Below are 24952 nucleotides of genomic sequence, written 5' to 3'. Positions count from 1 at the left end.
TGAAATTTGACGCCAGATATCACATATTTTTGGGTCGCAGTAATCTCTAACCCCAGATTCTGTGATGAGGTCGTGTGGGTAAATTTGTGATTTTGCAAGAAAGGTGTTTGATAAATAACACAAATAAAACCATCGAATTCTATTTCATTGCAGAGTAATATAGGGAAATAAAGACAATAAATAAACTAAGAAACATTTCATGATTTCATTAATGCCAATTAAACCTGATGTAACCCAGTCATTTTGACTTTTATATCAATATTTCGACGGGTGGTTGTAACTTTGCCATCCTCAAAACTTCCTACACGGAGTGCTGGATAAGAGAAAATAATGAAAACATAGAAATCTGACTTGACTGGGAAGTTTACATCATCAGCACCACAGCATCTGTTGATCCTCGATAAAATGGATGAGTCCACTGATGATTCATTGGACTTGGTAATCGATTCAGAGATGCTGAATGAAATTGATGTGGAAAATGAAGCGGCTTATTTGGAAAGCGATGGCCAAAGCGGTTCAAGTTCGAATGGCATTGCAACATCATCATCAACAACAAACACATCACCTCCAAAGCAAATGATAGCTCCAGAAAAAAGAATTGGTCCACCTGATATCAATGATGAGGCAACAAATTCCCCTAAGCCGGAGAGAAAGAAACGCCGTGGTTATGTGGATGGTGAGGAAGAGCAAGTCCCATTCATGAGTTACGAACTTCAGCAGGGATACAGAATCTTGAGGGAGTTACTCTCTGATGCCAACAAGTCCCTGAATTTCCCTTTCATTGAAGAAGTTGACGTGGAAAAGTTGGGCCTGTGGGACTACTATGAAAAGATAGAGCAACCAATGTGCCTCAAGAAGAGTGAGTATCTGAAAAATGTCGAAGTCACCTTTCAGGGATTTACAATAATAACCAACATTCAACAAGTGGGGTTATTTCTGGTGGATTGTCCAATCAACAGTGCCAAATTCATCTTGTAATTCGGCATCCCAAAGAAATGAGCCAATTATTGATAAAGAACCTCATAGAGTATAACTGACACATTTTCTTCCAGTGAAAGAAAATTTCCTCCAAGGGAAGTATGACTCAATTACACAGTTTGTGAGTGACTTTCGCCTGATGCTAGAAAACTGCTACAGATACAACGGACCAGATCATTATGTATCCAAGAAAGGACAGAAGTTGGAACAAGTCATGGAACAAAAACTCAGCCTCTTATCCAGGTAATTGAATTGATTCAGATTTTCAAATTGAATTGAATTGCCCTGGAGATAAATTTTCTCTCATAACCTGCCCATGGATGCGACTTTGTCTTGGGAACAAAATAATTAGGTGTTCCACTCAAACTTCTCTGCTTAAGGAGAAAAATGTATTGTCTGACTTGGCTGCGTAGATGAATCGACCTCGAGCCAAATTTTCGATCAGCCAATTGTCTCTGGATGTGACTTTGTCTTGATCGAAAATGTTTTCAATGTTTCACTGAAACTCATTTCACATTAATTGCAGGGAGTTGAGAGAAAAGACTACATTGGATGCAACAAACACAGATAGCAAGGCTGGCATGTCGTCTGGTATGTCTGATAGCGATATGGGTAGGTCTTATATATTGTCTACACATACTTGATGTGTAATGAGATGGATTTAAGGGTGCAGGATATATCATTACACTTTGAAAATATACTGACCTTATTGAGGAAGGGAGATGTCTCCTACACTGTTGTCTATGAGAAGTTAGTAATAAGTATCTCTGCTGATGTGGTGATTTGGGATTGAAGCCCCAATAGTTGATTGCAATCATTCCAACACAGTTGGGTGGCGGGATCCTCCAGCCAGGTGTTTCCATGCTGTTGGGTGTAAATGTCATTAACTGTACATGGTGGGAACATATTGTGCACCTGTTAGTCTAATGGTAGATGTGAAAATTTGTGTGCATTTTGTCTCTCATTGTTGGCTCTGCAAATAACGAGAGCACTTTACTCAATTCAGATTTCTTAGATTTTAAAGGGATCCGTCGGCGAGGTCGAATCATCCAGCCACACGACTCGACAGCCTTGCTGAACCAGCTGCGCAGGGAAGAAGCACTGAAGGAGAAGGAATTCCGTCGCCAGCAGATCCTTGAGAAGAAGCATGAGAAGGAACAATACTATCATGATTTGGTGAAGTGGGACGAAACGATCATGGGAGGACCGGAGGGGGTTGCACAGATGAAAGCCATGTGGGAGGTGAGTGTTGTAAGTTGGTCTCTGAACTTGAAGACAGAAGCCTGGCTTATCAAAAACACTTAGAGCGACCATAAAAGAAAAAGTGAAGGTGCAATCCAATGTTTTTTTGCGGTGAAACTTTTCACCAACCCTTTATTCATTATTCATTTTCAGTTGCCCAACATTGGGTTGTTCCTCTTCTTGTGCCAAGAACCACTCAGATTGTGGGAAGTGCCTCAGTTTGAACTAGAGCGTGCCTTCTATCTTCCAAGAGAGAGCTCCACCATGCAACGTGTTATGACCTCCTTACTGAGAACGCAAAGTCAACGCATCAGGTAGAGTTGAAGACAATTGTCTCATTATTTATTCCTCATGTTTGCCTTCTGTCATTTGTCTAAAGATAGTTTGTCCTCTTTGAACTTATGAGTAATGCACTGTGCAGGCTTGATTTCACGTGAATGGATGGATTCTCTGAAAATATGGACCACCCTTTTCTTTCCTTCTGCCACTGGGCCATTTGTCTTTGTAAATATAAAGGTTTTCAAGCTTGTGTCTTTTCCTTTGCAGAGATGTGAAGAAGCCATTGTTTACTTACCGTCAGTGGAATTATAAACTGAAGGCAAAGCTACTCAAGTGGTACAAGACACTCGAGGAGAGGAAAAGTGCAGAAATGGTCAGTAGGAGTAGAGAGGTTCTTCTGTTTTGGTTGATAAGCTCATTCCTGGTCATAGGCATGTTCATTTCATAACAAGTTGAGCATTTCCTGCAGTAAAGGACTGACATTTTATGTGGAAACTGTATTCAATTTCAGGCGTCAAGAGCTCTAGGCATAGACCCTTGGTTCTTCACAGTCCTTGGCCAGAAGAACCCTCTTGAGAAGAAATGGTTCCATGAACTGACAACGTACCAGAGAGTTTGGATTGTTAAAGCCATCTGTGATCATAGCTTGGTAGGTTGTTTCCATTTCAGCTTGATTTTGAACATTTCCACAGCATATATGGCGCCATGATGGAAACTGTAGAGATGTTGATGATGTTGTGTGTCTGATTATTGAGGCAGTTTCATGTGCATGGTGGTGCGAAATAAGTGACTTATGCCCTTTCTCTTCACAGGAATTTCAAGACACATTACGAGAAGCAATCGAGTGCAATCATCCAGCCGACCAGAAGGAGTATCTCCTTGGCACTGACGGTGAAGGGAACACATACATCCATTTCCCTCAGTTCTGCGGCCAAGATCTTCGAATATATCGCCAGTCGCCTTTCAAGTATCCGAAGTTTGATAAACCAAAACCGAAACCAATTGAAATAATCAAAAGGGTAGGCTTCTCACCTCTCTCTTGGTTTGGCATGGTTCTAAGGGAAATTTAGACTAGAGTATTTGCTCAAAAAGTAACATATTATTGGTCTGATCAAAGACTTTAAAAAAAACTCTTAACTGTGATAGACAGATTGTCAACAACTGAAACTAGATATCAGGTTTGTGACCACTTGTTCTTCAGGCAACTTAAGATTTGAAAATTGATTCCGAATGAACTAACCCAGTTCTAAATCACTTTCAGCCTCCGTATGTGAAGAAGTCTGCGCCGTCTTCTCCCAAGAAATCGCCTGCAAAGAGGAAACGTGTTTCAGACCTTCCCTCCACCCCCACAAACCGCCCAAGCAGGCTCAGACAGGTACATTACACAAATATCCTCCAGTAATCTCCACCTGTTCAAAAATGAGAGCATTCAACCTTTTACCTGATCATTCAACTTGAATTTATTTCGTTGCCACATTGTAATGGTGGTCATTTTAATTTCTTTCTCTTTCAATTAGGTGATAAAGCCCGTTCTGAAGCCACAGACTCCGGACACTAGTGATATTGATGATGATGTCCAGTCGTTGTCCTCGTATTGCAGTAGTACGGATACCCGGGCCGCACGAGCGTTACGCCGGGAACAGGTCAAGGGAATACAAATGGTGCATTCGAAGCAGACCCTGGATAGGATGTTGGAGAAAGAGAGGACCATGATGGACCTCTTGGATGGGGAGGAGACAAGCATGGACTGTGACAGTCTCGCCTCGTTCAGTGCAAAACCTGACTTGAAAAGTCTAGAAAAGGCAAAGCAGAAATTATTGACCGAGGACACACACACTGATTCGTGTAAAGATGAAGACCAGGCATCAGTGGGAACGGGGTCACATTTTGAGAATGGTGATGGCGATGATACGATATCAAGCTTACCTGGTTGTTTTAGTCGAGAAAAGGGCGATTCTGAAATGGAGAATATGGACTCTGATTCTTTTGCAGGGAAGTCCTGTTTTGTGCCAAATAATGACTCTGATTCAGATATTCCAAGCACTGCCATTGAGTCAGATTGTCCTTTTGTTAAAGGTGCTGAATCTTCCAAGAATTCAAATACGGGGGTTGGGGACTTATCGCCGTTGAATGGAAACTGTGATAGCAATGTGATGCAGAGTTCTGTTGTAAAATCAGAGCCTGGTGCACAGAGTGATGGCGTAAAAATAGAGCTGGGGATGGAAAGTGAAACGGTCGAGGCCAAAGATTCCGATTCTTCTGACATGTATCCCAACGGTAGAGTAAAATCCGAGCATATGGACTCGCAATCAGTATTGGAAACTGACGCAAGTCAGCAGAGAGAGGAGAGTTCCTTAGGAGTAGGAATACCTCAAATTAAAAACGAACCTGGTGCTTTCCAGGGAATTGGAACTAGTAATTTTGGAGTAAGTCAGGAGGTTGACTCTCCAGCGAGTGTGTGGGAAACTAACTCAGTCGGTAGTATTCAGATAAAGCGTGAAGTAGAAGATCACCTTGCCAATGTTGATGGTGAGGTTGACAGTATCAAACAAGAACCAGTTGATAGCGAGTTTGAAGAACCAATTGGTGAGGCTGATAATATCAAGCAAGAACTTGTCGACTCTGAGCCAGAATTCACATCAGAGACGAAAGAAGTAAAACAGGAGGATTTTGGTGCTGATAATGTCAAACATGGCGTTGGTGCGGAGCAGGTGGGCATTGACGACGACGATGATGACGTTAGGATTATTGGGGAGGAGAAAGTGGACAAAGATGTGATGATCATTGAAAAGGTTGAGGAAGAGGAAGAAGAAATGGAGCCTGTGGTAAGTTTGGGTCGTGTTGCAGTTGGAATGATGTTGTTATTTTTTAAAGAGATTTATGATTGGGGAAGATTCATTAGATTCAATTTTATAATCACAGTGATAGTGATGATATAAATCCACTAAAAATCATTATAACAAATGCTACTTTAAAAAAAATTTAGTTTAATCTCCGACTGTGACTCCTTGCTTATTTGCAGTTACCTGATTTGGCACAGTTTGAGTTGATGGGAGAGACGGTGGAGGTATTGAGGGCATTGGTAAAGCAGTTTGAGGAACCTGAGGTCGTGACCATCCGTAAGGGGAAGAAAGAAACCGTAAGAACACTTATTTTTGTGGCCAGAAATCTTTTGGGTGCTAAGGCATACTTTTAGGACTTCCAAATCACAAGTCATACATCTCATTGTTAAATAGGATAAGTACATGTATGTACCAATAAATGCCTTGTTGGGGGATAAGGGTAGGTGAAAAAAAGCTGTTAACCCGCGAAAAGCAAAATTCCCCTCAGATGCGCACAAGTTGTTTGATTCTTGTTTTAATGTTTTGAATCTTCTTCCAGGTAATCAAACCACCACCGAGAAAAAAGTGTGTTGGCGAGCTTCATGAACGCCTGGTCTACTTACTGAAGGAACTTGACCCGTGGGAAAACAAACTGATCCAGGCGAATCGTAAGATGAGAGAACGTGTCAAGAAAGAAGTGGATGAATATGAAGAGCCCGAGGAGCCAGAGGAGGTGAGAGATTCGAATTTTTCTCTCTTTTGGTGGTGCATGGCATCTCCAAAGACATTGAACTAAAGTAGTCATTAACTTAAAGATAATGTTGCCGAAGTTATAAAAAATCAATAAAATTTGATTTCTAGGCTATTTTGTAATAATTGCCCTCTCAAATTCTGATTGAGATTGATTATAAGATAGATGATACATGTATTGTGTGGGAACCCCTGAAAAACAACTTTCCCATTGTTTTGTATTTTGCTTTCTTAATCTTGATTCTATTTTTAGATCACCATTGGAGATGACAGCAGCACCTCCGGTTCAGAAGACTCCAGTGATGATGATTCAGATTCTGACTCCAGTGAAACTTCATCGGATAATAAGGCAGCCGAGAAAGGCAAAGGGAAGCGAAAACTAGAGGGAAATTCAGATTCAGAATCGGCCGATGTCAGTTTGCGTGGACGAACGAGAAAAAGGCGGCGAATACCAGACAATGCAGCAGAGGAATACGAAAAAGGCATCGCCCGAAAGAAACCAGCAAAGAAAATACTGCCTTCCACTGCAAATGAAAGCAAAACTAGTCAAACCGCGATTCAATCCGCGATAAGAAATCTTCGTCTTCCACCGAACCATGTTCTTATAAAAACGTCGCAAGGTTACAGTATTGTGAACAGTGCATTGTTGCAAAATGCTCAGTTCTGTGCCGCATTGAACCCAACAGTCATAAGGACTGTTGCACCTACGACAGTAACTTCCAGCACTGTGACGGTGGCTTCAAGTACTATGCCTGCAAAGACTGTAATAGTACAGAACGTTTCTCAGCCAGTGGTCAGGGTAGTGACGTCAACTGTTGGTGCACCATCGCTCTCACCAAGCAGTGCCAGATCAGTCCTCATACAACAGTTGAGCAAGCCTCTTCCACATGGGTCAGATGAAAACAAAGGAAACAAAAAAGTGACAACAATTAGTGCCATACCGATCTCTGCGACACCGCGTACGTCAGTGTTATCCGTTCCTCAGAAACCACACGTGGCACAGCACAATGAGAAGTATGTTAATTACAGTGGATTGGCGGACATGCCACAGCGCGTTATTCATGATTTGATTATGAAACAAAGAAAATCTGATGTTCAAGTAAAACCGACACCTACCACAACTCCGGCTGCTAAAATACTCTCCAGCATGTTAAGTACACCAGAAGCTCATAAAAAAACCTCAGCAGTGACGAGTGTCGCCCCCGCATTGCCAGTTACTATTGCGTCAACCGTGAAAGTCGCCGCTACAGTGGCACCAGCTGTCGTCACAAGTGTTCTGTCGCTGGCCACTGTCACACAGCCAATCAACACAGAAAACTGGAACACACTTTTGAAGGCTAATCCAGGATTGTTAAAGTTGGTGCAGTCACCACAGAAGTCTTCTAAGTATGCCAGTAATATAACTGTTAAAAGTTTATTAGAGACTCGAGCTTCAATGCAGAAATCTCCGAAATCAGAGACTGAGGCATCGCCTTTGACCGTTGTTGTCACAGAGAATCAGGATGTTGTAATGACTGATGCATCAACCCCACAGATGACACCATTGCCGACGGCACAAGTAGAAACCTCACACATTGATCAGATGGTCAAGTCTGTGATGTCACCAATCAAAACCACTCTACCGACAGTCCAGATCAAGATCCCTTCACCGAGTACACTGCCTGCTATTACTCAACACAATGTGACGTCAACGACACGTGCCATGAAAGTTCCTATCCCTGCGGCTATATCTCCGACTACAGGGACCAAGTCGAGTAGTGCACCCTCAATCAAGGTTCAGAATGCATCCGCGTTGTCGGTTCCCGGTGCTGCTGCCTCCGCAGGTGGCAAGATTGTTCTGGGATCGAAACAGTCAAACCAACTTGCTTCGATCATTGGTGGAGAACAAAAGAACATTGTACTCAAAGTTGTGCCGCAGACCATCATGACGACACAAGGGTTGGTTCAGGGGTACGTCACTCCACAGGGGTTGTTCATTCCGAAACAGATGCTCAACACCCCCACGGTTCTCTCAGTTAAAGCAGACGGCACTCCAGCTACTGTATCCTCTGCTTCAAGTTCCCAAGTTAATACTGCCAATCAGACTGTAAAGGCCATAGTGTCTCCTGGTACGGTACAGACACTCACAGGACAAGGGAATCTTGTTCAGGTTGCGACCAACCCTGCAGTCCCGTCAACTCCAATTCAGAAAATTGTTGTAACTCGTGCTGTTGTTAGTGGGTCACAAACTGTGAATATCCTCCAAGGACTCAATCCTGGTGGTCTTTTACAAGTTCCTATGACCTTGCCTCTAACAGCAGTTCCAGTTGCTGTCAATAATCGTGGTGTGGTGGTCCAGAAGCGCATCCGAAGTCGCGGTGGTATTATGACAGCGGCCGTGCGTCAACCTGTGATGTCACCAACTGTCGCTCGCACTATTGAGTTTACCGAAGCCAACTGTAGCACATCGGCTGTCACTGAAGTTTCGCCATTAACGACGCACATCACGACGCCAAGTCGGCCAGAGGATTGGCGAGTCGTTCAAACCAGTGACCAGGCACAGCCTCCCAAGCAAGAAGGTCCACAAGCTGCCTCCTCTTCATCCAACAGTGATGGATTTGCTGATCTCAACTCCATATTCGGTAAGACGACTGATGCAGATACAGTTGCTGCCTTGCAGTCTCTTGTACAGCTATCTGGCCTGGTGCCTCCAGATCCTATTGTGTCAGCACCATGTTCAAACAACCGGACTGAGTTGGTATCTCCAGTGTCAAGTGTTCCTATGTCGCCTCAACCCAGTGTGGCACAACAAAGTGGTCTTCTTACTTTACCTGGAGCCAGTAGTTCTCAAGAAATATCCAAAACTGAGCGTAGTGTTAGCCCGTCTCTTCATCAAGATGATAGAATGGAAGAAGAGACACCGAAGAAGGTGAGGCCAAGAGGAAATATCGGGCTGCAGCAGCACGCAGCACTTCACGGACTGCTGGTTGAAAAGCCACAGGGTGCCAATGTCTACACTGTTAACATTGCAAAAACAGACCCAAGTATGGGACAACTAAGTCAACAAAAGATTATGAGCAACCAGATTACTGCAGATGTCGCATCTTCTGTCCAGCAAACAGTCGGAGCCGACCAAGTCGTGAAAATCTCTCCACAGAAAGTGGCCACTTCTCCAACATTTCAAGTGACCCCACAACAGTTGCTGGCTTTGCAGAACCAGTTGGGCCATCAACTTGTTGGGACAAGTAACAGTCAAACGATGCAAGTGCAACAAGGAAATGCTGCCAAGAACATGACTTCAGTTCCACTGGGCAAGCCTAGTGCCACTCCCACATTGTCTAGGAGTGCTCCTTGTGGAATTCCAGGGGTGCCTGTTCAATCACTTGGTAATGAAGCCCAGGGAACTTCAAAAGTATCCTTTCAGGTAGCGAGTTCAGTTGTGGCGTCTGCAAATACTCAAGTCAATCCTTCATTAGTTAGTGCCACAGTCCAGCATCAAGTTATTGGAAACACTATTGCTTCGAAGCCGACTGAGGTAAAGATTCAACCTACATGTACTGTCAGTCCAGCATCAGTGGTGGGGCAGCAAAGTGGACAAGCCCCTGGACAACAGAAGTTAATCTTGTTCAATATCGGTGGTCAGTTGGTTACGCCTCAAGGAATACCTGTCACAATATCGCAAGGGGTGGTAAAGATGCTTCCAAAGACTACGAGTGCATCTACTTCAGCCTCAACTGCAAATGCTCTCAAACAGGCTCAGTTACAGCTTGCCCTACAGCAACTTCAGACGCAGCAGCAGGTGCAAGTGAAAGTCCAGGGACAGGCACAGACCCAGGGTCAGCAACAGGCAAAAACAGTGACAGGAAGTTTTGTCACTACAACAGCACAACGCTCGGAACAATCACATGAAAGCCAGGTGGTCACCACTCCGGCAAAGCCACAAGCTAGTGCACAACAGATCTTACAAACGCAGCTCAACCAGGTGCTGCTCATGAATCAGATGAAGCAGTCTCAGGGCTCTCCCGCTGCAGTGATACAGACCAGTCTGAGTCAGGCACAGCCTACACTGCCGAGCTCCATACAGGTGCCCCAGAGACCTGTCACCCTACAGCTTCCACAGCAGCAGATTGCGCTACAGCAGGGTTTCCTACAACAATTGCAAAATGTTGGTCAGAAATCACAACCGGGACAGCTTGTCCCACAGTCTAATATCATGTTGCAAGTGATGCCACAGAACGCCAACCATCTTCAGCAAACACAAGTGCAGGGTATTCAACAGTCAACGCGTGCTGTTCAGCCTACAACAGGAGTGAAACAGGTTCAGCTGGCTACTGGAGTGCATGCCTCTGTCCATGGAGGTGCGGTGCAGTTGGGACAGCCGATAGTTGCTGGAGTGCCAAGTACCATAAAAACTGGGCAACAAGTTATTCAGCTTGGGCAACCATCTGTGCAGCAAGTTCAGCGTACAGTAGTAGTTCCTACCTCCGGGCAACAGGTGCATACCTCTGGCCAACATGTACAACAGCTAGTGCAGCTTGGACAACCTACCTCTGGCCAACCTGTGCAACAGCTAGTGCAGCTTGGGCAACCTACATCTGGCCAACCTGTGCAACAGCTAGTGCAGCTTGGGCAACCTACTTCTGGGCAACATGTGCAACAGGGTATAGTGCAGCTTGGACAGCAGTCTCTGCAAAAAGTTCAACATACCGGAGTTCCAACATCCGGGCAACAAGTGCAGCATTTAGTTGGTGGGGTGCACCTTGCACAACAGTCTTTACAACAGTTAGTTGGAGGAGTACAGCGTGCGCAACCAAGGCCAATCCAGATCCAGCCCCAGAGTGCCATGCAAGTTCTGCAGCAAGCTTCCATAGCGTCTACACATGGCACTGCCGTGACTGCCACGCAACAGACTATTCAGGTTCAGCAACCAGGCCAGACCGTGGTCAGGTTTCAGCAGTTGCATCAACTGATGCAACAACAAGAAGCTCAGCAGCAGGGGAAAGGGAATTAGGGCCTCGGTAAAACTTTATAGCATTTAATTAATAACTAGCCATCATACAGGGTGCCCCACAAAAAAGATGCAAAAACACTAGTACCAGTGGGGTGGAGAACTTCCTCGAGAAAAATTAAATCAAATGATCTCAAGTCGGTTCAGTGGTTTCAGCTCAAGAGCCAATTTCGTGAAGCAAAGTAAAGGGTAATTCAGAGTCATTATTGACTTATTGTATCAAAATTAGGTCAAATCTGTGGTTTCTTGCTCTCGTAGCTGCAGTATAAACTGGCCTTTTATGTTCAATTCACGAGAACAAACTGAAATTCTGATAAGTCCGATATTGAATGGAAAGGAGGAATTGGGTATTGAATGACATGATATATATGGTTGGTGTTTGTTTATACTTTTCTCCAAACGAGGTCGTCAAACATTTTTCAGCATTCTTAGGGCGGCTAAATTTGTAAAAATGTCCATTGTGGAATTGTACTGGCTTTATCTGTGAAGTTAAAATTTGTTGTTGAAACTCTTTTATCTGAACAGGCACGTCATGTTTGTAGATATTGTACATAATGTGTTTGGTCATCAATATTATACCCATACCAAATGATAGGTTCCTTGGGTAAGGGAAGTCATTAAGACAAAGGGCTGAAGTGAGTTATAATAAATTGATGAGCTACACCCATTTTGTCTGTTGCTTTAGCTTTACATCTCATGAAATATGTAGAAACGCTAAGAAATTCCCTCGAGGTTAGGCTACGTAAGTCGTTATGCATTTTTGTTCAATTGTCTTTATAATTTATCAATGTAGATGCTTTAGGTGATGTAAACTTTACTACTATGGTGTGTGGTATTGTAGCATGTAGTATGTGTATCTTTAGTTGTATTGCCTGTGCATCTCCGTGTTCATGAGCAAGAGACTAACCCAAACCTTGCTACCCTCCTCCCCGGAGTATAAATGGGTACGAGGTTTGCCAGGGAAGTTTACCTGGGGTGATGGAACAGCATCCTTTTCCAAGGGGTGAAACTCTTAGTTGCTTCTACAGAATCAGCTCCAACCTGATGAGCCATTCAAGGCTTGGGTCATTGTGAGTTTGATATATGCAAGGTTTACTCTCTGCATGGTGGCTGTTTCAATCGAAGGATCAGATGCTATTCAGACAGACTGATGTGCAATGGTGTAAGTGTAGTAATTTCTGTTGGCTGTCGGCTTAGAATGTTTGGTTCTGATATTCTTAGTATGGTATACTAGAATAATTTCATCTGTAAATATAAATTTTGTGACCAGTAATTTATTTTTTAACATATGTACATGTACATGTAGCTATATGAAGTAATTTAACACTTTATTTAACATTTTGCTACGATCAACAGGCAAAAGAATGGAGAATCCCTTCAAAAGGACACATGCACATGCATTTGTGTCAGTTACTGGCAATTGGGCATTGCTTTACTTTAAAAAGTTCATTCAAAATGGCAAAATCTTGATTTCCTCTTGATGGTAGGTTGCAAATCATATTCTTCATGTCTTGTTAGGACTAGAGGGATATGTACTTGTGACTGAGTTGTCACATCATCACTGAGGTTGGTGCAAAATTTGAAAGCAGGCAAAATCAAATATCAGTGTTGAGGTGTTTTAGAATATATGTGGAATTGATACTTCATGGTTTTGGTTGTCTTACCAAACACTGATCCGTTGGAGCTGTCATTTCCCCCAAAACCTCAGTGAGATACCTCGGTTTTGGCCAGCATTTTGGCTCCACCCTTGCAGTCTTTGGTGAGACAACCAATACCAATGTCAATTCCTTAGGCAACACCTTCTGTACGTTTTAGTACACTTATAGACCAACAAACACTGACGACATGGAAAAGTTGGCTTCTTATTCCCAATTGTAATGGGAAAAACCAACTGCACTCGGGTGGTAACATGGACTGGGGCTTGTTTGGTTGGCTGGGTGTGCTGGGAGTGAATATAAGAGTAGTTACAATATAAACTTGTAAAAGATTGCTTGGTTTTGTAAATGTTTGGTCTGTCATTGTAAATGATATATATCGAAGTGTGTATATTGATTGAGAGTAAGAATTTTATATCAAAGTTATATTGTTTTTCATTGTCCTGCATTTAGTGTAATTTTTTCAGAGTAATGGCAGTGGGATACTCTAAACAACTTTTAAGTGATTGTCCAGCAATATGTTTTGATAGTACATTGTACTCCTATATTGCTATGAAGAGATGTTGTACTTGGCCTATCAGCTCCACTTTCTTGCCAACATGGTGAAAAGTATGAGACGGTCACTACCAGAATCGGGCCTTGCATTGATATTGACAAGACCTACCAGGCCAAATCTGGTCTGGGAGCTCCTCCATGTCAAACAGTGAGAGAGACGAGACAGCCATAACCAGGCCAAATCTGCTCTGGGAGCTCCTCCATGTTGTCAAAATAGTGAGAGCAATGAGACATTCACAACCAGGCCAAATCTGGTCTGAGAGTTCCACCAAGTTGTCAAACTAGTGATAGAGATGAGACAGTCGCAACCAGGCCGAATTGGGTCAGGTAATTCTCACTGTGTTGTCAAAACAGTAAGAGAGATGACAGTCACAACCAGACCAAATTGGCTGGTCAGATAGCTCCCACCATGTCAAAACAGTAAGAGAGATGAGAGTCACAACCAGGCCGAATTGGGTCAGATAGCTCTAACTGTGTTGTCAAAACAGTAAGAGAAATGATAGTCACAACCAGGCCGAATTGGCCGGTCAGGTAGCTCCCACCATGTTGTCAAAACAGTAAGAGAGATGACAGTCACAGCCAGGCCGAATCGGTTTGGCGTCTCCCCTTTGCACAATCTTATCTAAACGGTATGGGAGAAAGTCTCCTCCGTCTTGTCAGCAAGGTGAAGGATATGAGACAGCACCGTCTTGTCATAACTGTTAGAGGGATGAGGCAGTCTCCACCAGACTACCGAATCGGGTCTGGCATTGAGCTGCATCGTCTTGTTGACTAGGTCATGTCATATGCGACTGTCAGTATCCCGAATCGGACCTGGTTGCTGCACCGTGAAAACTAGACCGAACTACTGGGCCTGGGAACTCCACCACCTTGTCAATTAGGTGAAGGCAATGAGACATACACAATCAGATCAAGCAGGCCTGGTTACTCGATCCAACAATTTGCTAGAACGGTGAGAGAGACAGGACAGCCACAACCTGGCAGGATTGGGCCTGGCAGCTCAACCGCCTTGTCAACTTGGTGAGCAGGATGCGGTGCCATGCACAACAACCAGACCGACTCGGGTTGTGACTGTCTCAAAGAGACTTGTCTTGAGATAACGATGAGGGATGTGTGACAGTCACATTTGGACAGAATAGAGCTAGTAGCTCCACCGCTAGTTATAACTGTGAGGGGGTAAGAGGGGTAAGGCAGACAGAACCTGACCAAGTCAGGTCTAACAGCTGCACTGTGTTGTAAAAACATTGAGAAAGATGAGACAGTCACAACCAGACCGAATCGGGCCTGGCATGCAGCTTCACCGTCTTAATGATGAGGGATATGCGACGGATATAATCAGACCGAGTTGGACCAGGCAGTCCGGCCTCTTGTCATAAAGGTGAAAGAGATGAGACAGTCACAATCATGAAGACCAAATTTGGCTTGACGGCTCTACCGTTTTGTAATACCGATAAAAGGGATCGACCAGACTACATAGGACACGACAGCTCCACGACCGTCTTGCCATAATGTTGTGAGGGATGAGGCAGTCACAGTTAGACCGAATCGGATCTGTCAGCTCCATCAATGATTAGAGGGATGAGACAGCCACACAGTCAGATCAGATCGGGACCAACGGCTCTATTGTTTACTCATTGGTAATAGGGATGAGGCACCCACAACCAGACTGAATCAAGGCTGGCAGCTACACCGTGTTGCCCAAAGCGGTGAGAGTGATGAGACAGCCACAGCCAGTCTGAATCCAAGCAGCTAGTTCCACGGTATTGTTGAGGGATATAAGATGGTCACAACCAGACTGAATTGGGCCTTGCAGCTTCACTGTGTTGCCAAAGGCGGTGAGAGTGATGAGACAGCCACAGCAAGATAAAATCGGGCATGGCAGACTGATTGCCAGTTGTCTCTGGACGGCAGCTGGTGAGAACCATGTTTCAGCCAGAAATACGCAGTGAAAATGTCCAACATGTCCACTCGCTGAGAGTGTCCACAGTCTAGGACCAAGGTGCAACAGGGACAATGTCAACTGTCGACATACCATGTAGAAAGAGCGGGTGTAACAGTTCTAATATCCCATGAAAGGGTGTCTACCGGGAACTCTTATGTGGTACTATCAAACGATACAATTATGCCCTTTTTATCTCTATGGTATTGAAGGTCATCGGATCGATAGAACCACACCTTAACCCAGCACCTTATAAATGTAAAAGGAAAGGATTTTTTTTCAGGAGACGGACACCGCGCCGGTCTCCGACTATTAGTAAAGACAATCACAACCCGATGTCTTCAAGCGTTTAGTTTCACAGTTATGATATAGGTGTCGCTTTAGAAACGTACCACGATCTCCTGAAGTTATATTAGTAGACCCCGAAGTGCCATCGAAACCTCCCCAGTGAAACGTCACTCTATCCACCGTCTGCTAATGCTCGTTGTATTGAGCTCACACCCTGTTGGGTACATCGATAAATCAATAACAGCTTATTCATCCCCCTTATTGGGGAGTTCTTTTGATGCCTTCTTGGAGGACTATAAAAAATCCTTGGATGAGTGTAAGCGTGTCTGGATATACTAAGAAGGAAGCAAAACATATATTATTTTTTCATATTTTTATTCAATTTGTTAGCAAATTTCATAATTAGGGATGCATCGTCACTATTTTTAGACAGGATTCTCTTTAATTTTTTTCGCGGTCGTTTAAATCAATATGTTTAAAAAAAATTCATGAGAAAAACATCACAAATTTCATCGTTGATAAGGAACTCTAACAGCGGGCTTAGTTCAGAGGATTATCACTGGGACATCCTCGAGTCCCATATTATGCGCGTCATCCATCGACTCCCGATATACTTGTTCCCGACACGTTCCCGTCCACGCGAACACCCTGCAACAACGTTCGGGCTCAGGAATGTGTCGGGAGAGAACCTTCGACGGGAACGTTTTGGGACTGAAGCCCACCGCGTTCAACATTGCGATTGATCCACCGACTACGACTTTTTTTCAGAAAGTGGTGGGTTCATGTATGTGTCGGGATATCCACAGGGAAGCCGGTGGATCACTCGCAAAGATTTGACAATGGTATGATGGTCTATGATGATGATGATATGATATCTAGGAGGATTTGCATGGGCGAAAATATCCGAGCACTGGCACATCAAATGGATTTCCTTCGACAAACTAATTTTTTTTTAAATTGTGAAGACCACGGTACCCCATTGTTGACGGTCGACATCTAGTCTGAGATGTTATTATTTTCAGCAGTCGACGATAATCCAGCGTAGCATTCAATGCGGAGATGAAATCCCAGACAAGCGACAGTGATTGGTTGACTGGGATGTTTGACGGTCGAAAGCAGCAAATTCACTCTGATTGGTTGAAAATTCCGGAAGGAGAATGACTGTCGCGAATCATCTAGAAATCAACTCATTAACCCCTGTCTGCCCTTCCCGCTCTATGGCAGTGCCGTCTGCCTTCTATGGCAAATTTTGAACAAAATGCAAGAAAAACTGTTCAGAGGGCCATTTGATAAAATTTCCTTTGAATATCTTTCCACCAACACTTTAGCCTCTGAGAAAATGTGGGTATGTCGTCTGCTCGGGGGTTAAATGGATTCATACAGTTGCCCTCCTCCTCCTCCGCCAGTTTTTTTAGGTCTAGTTTGTTTCGGAACGTAGACGACTGGAGCCCCGTCACATTCCTGGAACTGGTGCCGAACTGAAAGAAGAAATAAGAAAGGAAGGTTAGTGATTACTCTAGATTATCATGTATTCAGAAAAAATTAACAAAATAGTGAGAAAAAAACAACGTACCCTTATTTTCCCATGCATTTGTAGGTGTTGGTTCCTCCCTCGATCCAACAACGCGTGCCTCGTCTCGACGGTCGTGGTATCACATCAGCGCCATCTGAAGGTAGATTGAAGAACTACATAGTCTAAAGAGCCATGGTTGTCCAAATCACTGTCATTTCAACCTTTTTTCGTTAGTGTGTCTTGGTGCGATGCAGGTATCCAGGCCCCAGTGGATCGAACAATTTTGATATTTGAGGAGTATTATTTCGAATGTCGAACACTGTACTTGGCGGGTCAATATGTAATGCAGGTTGTGATCCAAGTTGTGACATTGTCGCAGATACAATTCACATTCAATGGAATCTGGTTTCTATCTGCTAACACCCTGTTGTATATCACACTCATCTCAGAGTAAAAGCTCTAGAATTGACCAACATTTGCCTGCGTCAGTGACAATGAACTTAGGTTAGTCGTCTTAAATTCAAAAATATAAGTGTTGAAATAGGACGGCCTCTACGACCTCTTGAATATAACATCAGCTCAAACACAAAGAAAATTTGTAACTTTTTGCTTGCATGGCAACAACAACGTATTGAGTACCCTTATCGTTGCTCATCTTATCGTGTATTCGCCCACAACTGTGCAAATGTTGGCGAGTGATCAACAAGAAGCACAGAAGACATGGAAGAAAGCAATATAAGTCATTGGTACAGAAATAGCTGTTGATTCACAGGTCACCAGTCAAAGAATCCACCCAGATTGACAACCGCATGCCGCTATAACCTATAACGTTTGCTGGTTGTCATCCGTAGCCAGAGGTAGAATCGTTACACGCCACTGACTGCGGGATGTAGTTCCTATTTGTTACCAAGGACGCGAGGAGGTCGATGCAAATATGAACTGTGGGAATGCGGGGGGACTCAGTGCCGCTTTCGTTCAATAGCGCTGGCAGTGCCGAAAAATCGCCGTTTACATGATTTTTTCGAATAATGGTCTAAGATAAAATGTGCTAACGTCTCGCTATTGGTAACCGTTGCTTATCACAGAGGTCGTGTCTTTTGACATTTCTGTAGCATCCGTAGACTCTCTTCATACTGTACGAAAATACACAACTGAAATTGTTTTTTGAAACACCTCTCTCCTTGTTGCACAAATAAGATGTATCTGTCTGAGCTGACAAACGGAAATACAAAGTACCTTTTAACAACTATCAGAAAACAGCAAACATTCATTGACAACTATGCTCACTTAATGTCATGAATATAACTTATCTGTCACCCGATCGGAATAGTAACGAGGCCTTTTGATATTTAACGTACACGTTTTTTAGAACTTGCAACAGCGCAGTCATCTGTCTAAATCGAAATGGACAAAGATATGGTCTTCTGTAAAATATTTATCGACTTTATGTACGTTAGTGCAAATCAAGGTGTTCCCAACTTTGGTATCCTTTGATGACAGACGAAGACTTGAATTTGAAACAGCCACTTTGACATAAAGACAACAAACGAAAATGAGTTCCTTTGGATATACGGCCACTGTGGCAAAATGCAAAGGTCAGATCGCAGATCATTTGCCAGTAAAAAAAACACTTGTTCCCCCTTACTGTTCATGAAACAATACGTTTTGACTCGTATAGGTAAGCGGAGAAAACAAAATCGAATGCTGAGAAGAAGAAGATACGTAGAAAGTGGGTACCTTTGAATCTGGCCCGTCTTTCAAGTCAAGAGTTGCAGAAGCCAAAGAGTGCGTCCAAGACGAACCTTGATTTGGAAGATGCTTTGAGGACTCTAAAAACACTCGGTATATCTCGAGGAGATCTGGGCACGGAATGAATGGAAAGTCCTAGTGTAATTCGCAGTAGGACCTTAGATCATGTATCTTGGCTTAGTCCCACATTGTGTACGCACATAGAAAATGAAACAGCAGGGAAAAAATGTCGCAGATGAACATCATTAAGCTACAGACGGAGAGCCATTACTGAGTTACAGTGTCTTATTTAGAGATGCAACGCGCTGAGAAAAGCGTTTAAGGTTAAGTAAAGCTTTTTCTTCTCATATCATGGCGACCTGTTCTGCTATGATGATCTCTTGGCAATAAATAAATGGCCTATCATGTTGCTGTGACAAGCGCAAGAGGCTAGTTTCGTATTCCTCTTTGATCATCTTAGTTTTTGGTCCAGTCATCATGCATTGAAGAATGGTTCCCTGGACCTGATAAGGTCAGCTACGAGGAGGGTCGGCCGCGGTCTATAGGATGTCTGTCGTATCTGGGCCAGGGGGCATCCGTTTTCCTGATTTTACTGATTGGGTAGTCATATACACTATCAATCGGCAGCGTATTGCTAGAGAAACGCATGGCCTCAGATGACAGCGCATGGCCTCAGATGTTATAGCAGTTCATTTGCCGGATTTTCTTCCAGGGGGCCGAAAATCACTCATGAGGTAGCAATGCGTTGACTGCTCGCGGTTGTGATGCTGGCAATCATCTTGGTCACGTTACTTCTTGGTTTTTTACTCGCTCGGGACCAATTTTTGCGCATTCGGTTGTTGTGCATGGTATGCAGGTCACTTAACCTTCTCAACCAAATGTCGTTTGTCCCACTAAACGCCCATTAAGGACCTTGCAGTGATACAACTTTGTGGAGTGACACCATTACCGGCGTAGTCAATGGCTTGAAGAGTGCGCGGTAACCTTATTCGCTAGGCAAAAGCGTTACAGCGCTATTGATGGTCAAGATGAAGACAAGGTGATTACAACCTTTAAAAGGTGACGCGGATAAAAACCGCTAAAGGGTACAGGAAGGAGAAGGCGGCTGCATATAGGGACTTCTGCGGATTGCAAGGGATCAGTCGTATTAACCATCGAGGCATCGCCACATGACACTTCTCAAACAGCAATAAGATTAAGGCGTTTGTGCATTGCTCTCTGTTCGCTGATCACCAATTGAAAACCTCAGTGGAATAATAACCCATCTTGAAAACAGACTAGTGCTTCCCAGTGAGAGGTGGGAGCTGCAGCGAGACTAAACCGTTCAGACTTTTTTTACTTTAGTTTTGCTTCTTCCTGTGGTTACCTGATTCTGGTCAATCTAAACGCTAGTCTTTCCTCCCCAGAATCCTGCATGGTGTAAAATCAACAGAACATGTGGCAGGACAAACGTTTGGCCAACTTATCAACGGAAGGGCTTTACCGGGAGGCGAGGTTTTTTTTACAGGTAGGTTCGTACCATTGTGTACATTTGATTTATTATCAAAATACATGTAATTAAGTAAATGAAAAAAAGCAATAAAAAAAAGTGCATAATTTTTGGGTCCTTCCGAGATTCGAACTCGCACCATTTGTCAATGTGCATCGTTGTTTACTGACTAACAACACGTGCGTTTCTTACTTGATGACGTCAGGCGAAGTTACTGAGCTCTGATTGGTTGTCAATGTACACAATGGTTCAAACCTACCTGTAAAAAAAAAATCGCGCCCAGGAGTTGTGCCCGGGACCTCTCGCAGCCTAAGCGAGAATCGTACCACGAGACCAACGAACCATTCTAATCGGAAGAGACTAGAGAAGCAGGTCCAGGACAGATTGCCGCGAAAATTTATAAATAGTTCGGGAAACTTATAACATCCTCTTGCAGCATCCTCTTGCAAACATGGCCTACTCCTTACGCATCTTTCTGATTGAGGGAGTAAACATATCGAGGCCAAATATCGAGTGATCGATGGCCGGATTTGTCAGGATGTCAAGCCAGCTTCCCAAACTATTTATAAATTTTCGCGGCAATCTGTCCTGGACCTGCTTCTCTAGCCTCTTCCATTCTAATCGTCGTTACTGGTGCTTTAATACAACAGGTGGCAGCACAGACGATTGACCTGATACGTCCATGCGCGGTGCCGCTCACATCGCGATGGTGTATAGTCCTTGCAGCGGGGAAGTTCGAGTTCGAATACCTGAATGGTCAACATAATTGGAGCCTACAACTGCTTACCAAGTGATCCTAACTTGTTTAATGCTTCCATCGTATCATCGTCGCAATTCAGTTCGCCGTCTCGATCTATATGACATTTCAACCGTTCTATTGCATTATCTGAAGAAATAACAAAACATGGATTCACTCAACGGTTTCTACACTGGTTGTGCCTGATTGCCGACTTGATAAGATATAAGCTGATGCAGAAATGACAACCTAATATTGGTCATGTAAAGGTCATCCAGGGATAGAACCACGATATCTTAAGTATTCAGTATAATCTGAATTATTTGTCTTCCTACATTAGTTCAGCGTGAATGCATATCATATTTACTTTCAACCGGTTTTCACTTTGCAGGGCTTTTCTATTTCAAGGCAAATCAAAATTCATTGAAAATGGTTGATTACCGTTGATTCGCCATGTTGGCGCCATACTGTAGTCCAAAAGCACAAAGGTTGATACTGTATCTACCGATGTCAACCTTACGACAGGCCCAAATCCTGAAATAGCTTTAACATTTTAATGGTTCGGTCACCAGCCCGCCGGGTCTTAAATACACACTGGATATTGCCCTTTCTACCAAAAACTTACTATTTTCTGACAATCCTGTGCTGTATATATCACATAATAATTCCCCCTCCACCACTCGGCAAGAGACTTGTCTTCTGTCTTGATCTGCAATGATAAAGAATGATAAAGAGGTGAGATGTGAGTTTGCATTAACAGAAACTCTCATAGCCTAAAAAGTTTAACTATGCTAGAGGCTAAAGCCAATAGTCGGTTGCATGCGGGGAGGACCTAATATTTAATTGCGTACGCCTCGGGCCAACTCTTTGGATCGGCCTCGAGAAATAGATTTCCGAACTCGTCACAAGATAAGATGGTAGTCCTGAAAAATAATACATGTAACTATAATGGTTTATTATAGATCTTGTATATTGGCTGAAACGGTTCCCCCTTCCAAAGTGCAATACGACGTCTCCTCAAAATGACATCGTTTGATACACGTAGGTTAATTTCTATCGTCCATAATATCGTATGTGCAGACTTAACGCGCTTTCGGTTGGACAAATGTGCATACGTGTGAAAACGTCCCTCAAAAGCCTCAAAGTTTTCATCTTCGGGGAATCTGTAAACATCTTTACCATCTGCGACGCAGATGCCGTATCCTAACTGGATTAGGCTATGATCTAGACGTATATTCGGATGTGTCCCCAAGAGATAGGCTAGGTTTACATGTATGCTCCTTTGGTGTATTAAGCCTACACCAACGCAAAAACAAATGTTTCAATATTTGCAGGCATTTTAATGCTGTTATACGATATCCAACCGCACGAAATGCAAGATGAATGATACAAGCAATCTAATAGCATTCCGCGAAGTTACTATTTATAGCTCACAAGGTCATTTGCATAAGATATTGATGACGTTTTAGTCACGTGACAGTCGGACATCGACACTTATTTCTACGCATTTGAGCTTATTTCAAAGTCAATTATCTTTGACCCTGCATTGTTTTTAGCATGAATGATACCATAGAGTCAGAGAGAGAAATATTCAGAACAATTATGTAGTATTTCCAACACTCGGACATGTGCCAGATTGAATCTAACTGCCCTAGTTAGAAAGCCTGAATCCATTACGAAACCGCATGTTTGTCCGACATTGCCTGTAATTCAGCGATGGGGAAATAGAGGGCAGCAGCTGCAGTGACCTCATCATCGCGGAATGCTATTTCGAGGTTTAATGTCATCATGAGGCGGCTATAGGTCAGATCACACAGGTTCACCAGAATAATTTCAATGATATTAAAATTCCCTGTGCGATCACGTTCTTCTATTTTGGGACAACGAAGGATAACCCCTCTCATCCATGAACTGACCTGTCATAGCCTCTCTCTCTAGCAGATCAAATGATAATCGGAAAGCAGTTCATACTGTCATCGTCATTGGTGGGGTTGATATGCAGACCGTAACCCGAGACGCTTTGGCTGCAGCTTTGGGGCATTATACAGTTTCTACCGGGCTGTTTATATAACTCCCCATTTTTAGAAGCGTTTCGCGACAGGTTTTCTTTTACGTTAACATCTGTACATGTCTGAGCAACACCTTTCATGATTATTTCAATCCTTGGAGTAATTTGAGACTGATGAACATTGATTTGATTATTCAGTGAATAAATAATACCGTCTAATTATATTGCGGCGTGTTGTTTTTAATTTTAGATCATTTTCCAAGGTGAGCAGGAACGGGAATACATGCACCTTCATTTTTATCTAGCGTGTTATGGTCATTTGTCTCATCGGCCAGTGCAAAGTAACGGCGTTCAAGCGTCACAGGCTTTACACCCAATGATAACAGTTCAATGATCATTCTTTGTGGTGCAGAGTATATCTACTCGTCCACCCTAAGTCCACGTGACAAAGATGTAACCACTGGTCGTTCTTCCTGTCTTTATAGCAAGGTATGCTTGTGAAGTGCTTAGGCGACAGACACCCTCCACACGCCTACTTTTACATCCTTGGTTACATTTCACTTTCAACAGAACATTCCTTACGTCAGTTGCATAAAACGAACTGGGTCGGTTGCCAACACTGAACAATAGCTACCGGTTCTAAAGTGTATCTTTTGAAGCATCTGGCGTAATCAGTGGTTTTAAATAGGCCGGGTCTATTTGGCAAGCCGCTCGCCGAACAGGCATCTTTTTTTGTCCTGTTTGGAGAGCCGCTTGCCAAACAGCACTAAAAAGCCACCCTGTTCGGCCAGCTTGGCTGGCCAAACAGGTAAAAAATCTACCCTGTTTGGCGAGCTGGAGACTTTACAACACATTAGCCAGAGAGTTCGGCTCTTCATTCAGGACAAGAAAAAGTCGCTGTTTGGTAAGCCGGGCTTGCCAAATAGTCACTTCCTTTTAAAATATTGTATACGATGTAGGAGTATTAAAAACTTGTATCTCAGGATGCTTTTGAAGCGGCAGCAACTCAGCTTCGTTCCCCCAGGGAACATTTTGGATGTCAATAGAACCAGATGAAAGCGATAATTACATATTCAACATAGTTTTACCTCCAATCGACACAACGTGGCGTCAACAGACATCGCCAGCCCAGCGACTGACGCCTTTTGACGATTACGCAAAGATTCAAATGTCACGGCGTGCTGCTGAAAGAGGAATTAAAATGTAGGTGGGCCTACGTGTCTTCATTGTGTGACGCTGTACTGCGGTTTGGCGCCAGGAATGCGGGCCAGTGCACCTACAGAAAGAAGTTGGGCCTGTAGACCTGTCTCGGACGTGCGGCAAAGAATTATAATTTTTGATATCATATGAAAACGGTCCAAACCGGCCACAATAAAAATCTCGGAGGATTCAAAACGCAGGAACACTTTGTGTGCGCAGTGTTTTAAAACATAAACATTGCAACTATAAAATGTAAATACACGCATCACCATTCCTGTCAAAACAAACTAAACGCACCCCATGAAAGTAACATACGTTCTGATACGGAAAGAAATCGAGGTAGTTTCTTTGTAATCAGAAAATTTACATTTAGCTTGACAAATATACCAATGTCTTTTGAGCAGTCGAACTATAAAGCTTACAGTTCATTCCGTAAACAAATTACAACCCTGACGTTTAGACGTTAGCCCTTGGCATTGTAACTCTAGAAAAACAAGCAGTATTTACAAAGTTTGTCAGTATTAAGAATGTTTATCAGGTTTGCATTCAATCTGGGAAGCGACGCCGGGATGGTACAAAGGACAACAGAATATCATGTCAACAGATTTCATACTGATATGAAAAAAATCAAGTATCTATTTATTTTCTACATTGTTGCCTGTAAATCCGATCTTCTCGAGGCGAAACCGTTTACGAGTCGCCTACGTATAATATGATGATTTTAAAAGATGAGTTATCGTAAAGTGGCACTTTGCTTGCTTG

General features: G+C 43.3%; 2 protein-coding genes across 3 annotated transcripts in view; one reads left to right on the top strand and one right to left on the bottom strand.

Annotated features, from left to right (window-relative positions):
- Window positions 1-45: 45 nt before the first annotated feature.
- Window positions 46-13115, top strand: LOC135492146 (uncharacterized). 2 transcript variants are annotated; one of them, XM_064778356.1, is made up of 13 exons: window positions 46-859; window positions 1053-1221; window positions 1505-1590; window positions 1994-2220; window positions 2374-2534; window positions 2767-2872; window positions 3011-3148; window positions 3312-3518; window positions 3761-3874; window positions 4017-5324; window positions 5522-5638; window positions 5881-6054; window positions 6325-13115. In XM_064778356.1, exons 1-13 carry the CDS (start codon window positions 406-408, stop codon window positions 11059-11061), a joined length of 7998 nt encoding a protein of 2665 aa, XP_064634426.1. In that variant the 5' UTR covers window positions 46-405; the 3' UTR covers window positions 11062-13115. The 2 variants fall into 2 exon arrangements, with proteins under 2 accessions (XP_064634426.1, XP_064634425.1); XM_064778355.1 differs by having other exon boundaries at window positions 1985-2220.
- A 2757-nt stretch (window positions 13116-15872) lies between these two features.
- Window positions 15873-24952, bottom strand: part of LOC135492708 (uncharacterized) — a 46253-nt gene continuing 37173 nt past the window's right edge. The window contains exons 2-5 of the mRNA XM_064779303.1: window positions 21608-21691; window positions 21034-21132; window positions 17069-17162; window positions 15873-16973 (exon numbers count right to left, since the gene is read on the bottom strand). Coding sequence (XP_064635373.1) covers window positions 17071-17162; window positions 21034-21132; window positions 21608-21691 — 275 coding nt within the window. The 3' untranslated portion in view covers window positions 15873-16973; window positions 17069-17070. The remainder of the gene's footprint in view (window positions 16974-17068; window positions 17163-21033; window positions 21133-21607; window positions 21692-24952) is intronic.

This window comes from Lineus longissimus, chromosome 8 (genome assembly GCF_910592395.1).
Source record: "Lineus longissimus chromosome 8, tnLinLong1.2, whole genome shotgun sequence".
In the NCBI taxonomy this organism is placed as follows: domain Eukaryota; kingdom Metazoa; phylum Nemertea; class Pilidiophora; order Heteronemertea; family Lineidae; genus Lineus; species Lineus longissimus.
Note: the sequence above shows the minus strand (reverse complement) of the source record. Positions and strands in the feature narration are given on the sequence as shown.

Bases quoted from the DNA above. Each gene is read 5' to 3' on its own strand.
- LOC135492146 (XM_064778355.1), top strand. From the start codon at position 406: ATGGATGAGTCCACTGATGATTCATTGGACTTGGTAATCGATTCAGAG. The intron at 2,535-2,766 runs GTAGAGTTGAAG...TTTCCTTTGCAG, and splicing joins ACGCAAAGTCAACGCATCAG to AGATGTGAAGAAGCCATTGT. The intron at 6,055-6,324 runs GTGAGAGATTCG...TTCTATTTTTAG, and splicing joins AGCCCGAGGAGCCAGAGGAG to ATCACCATTGGAGATGACAG.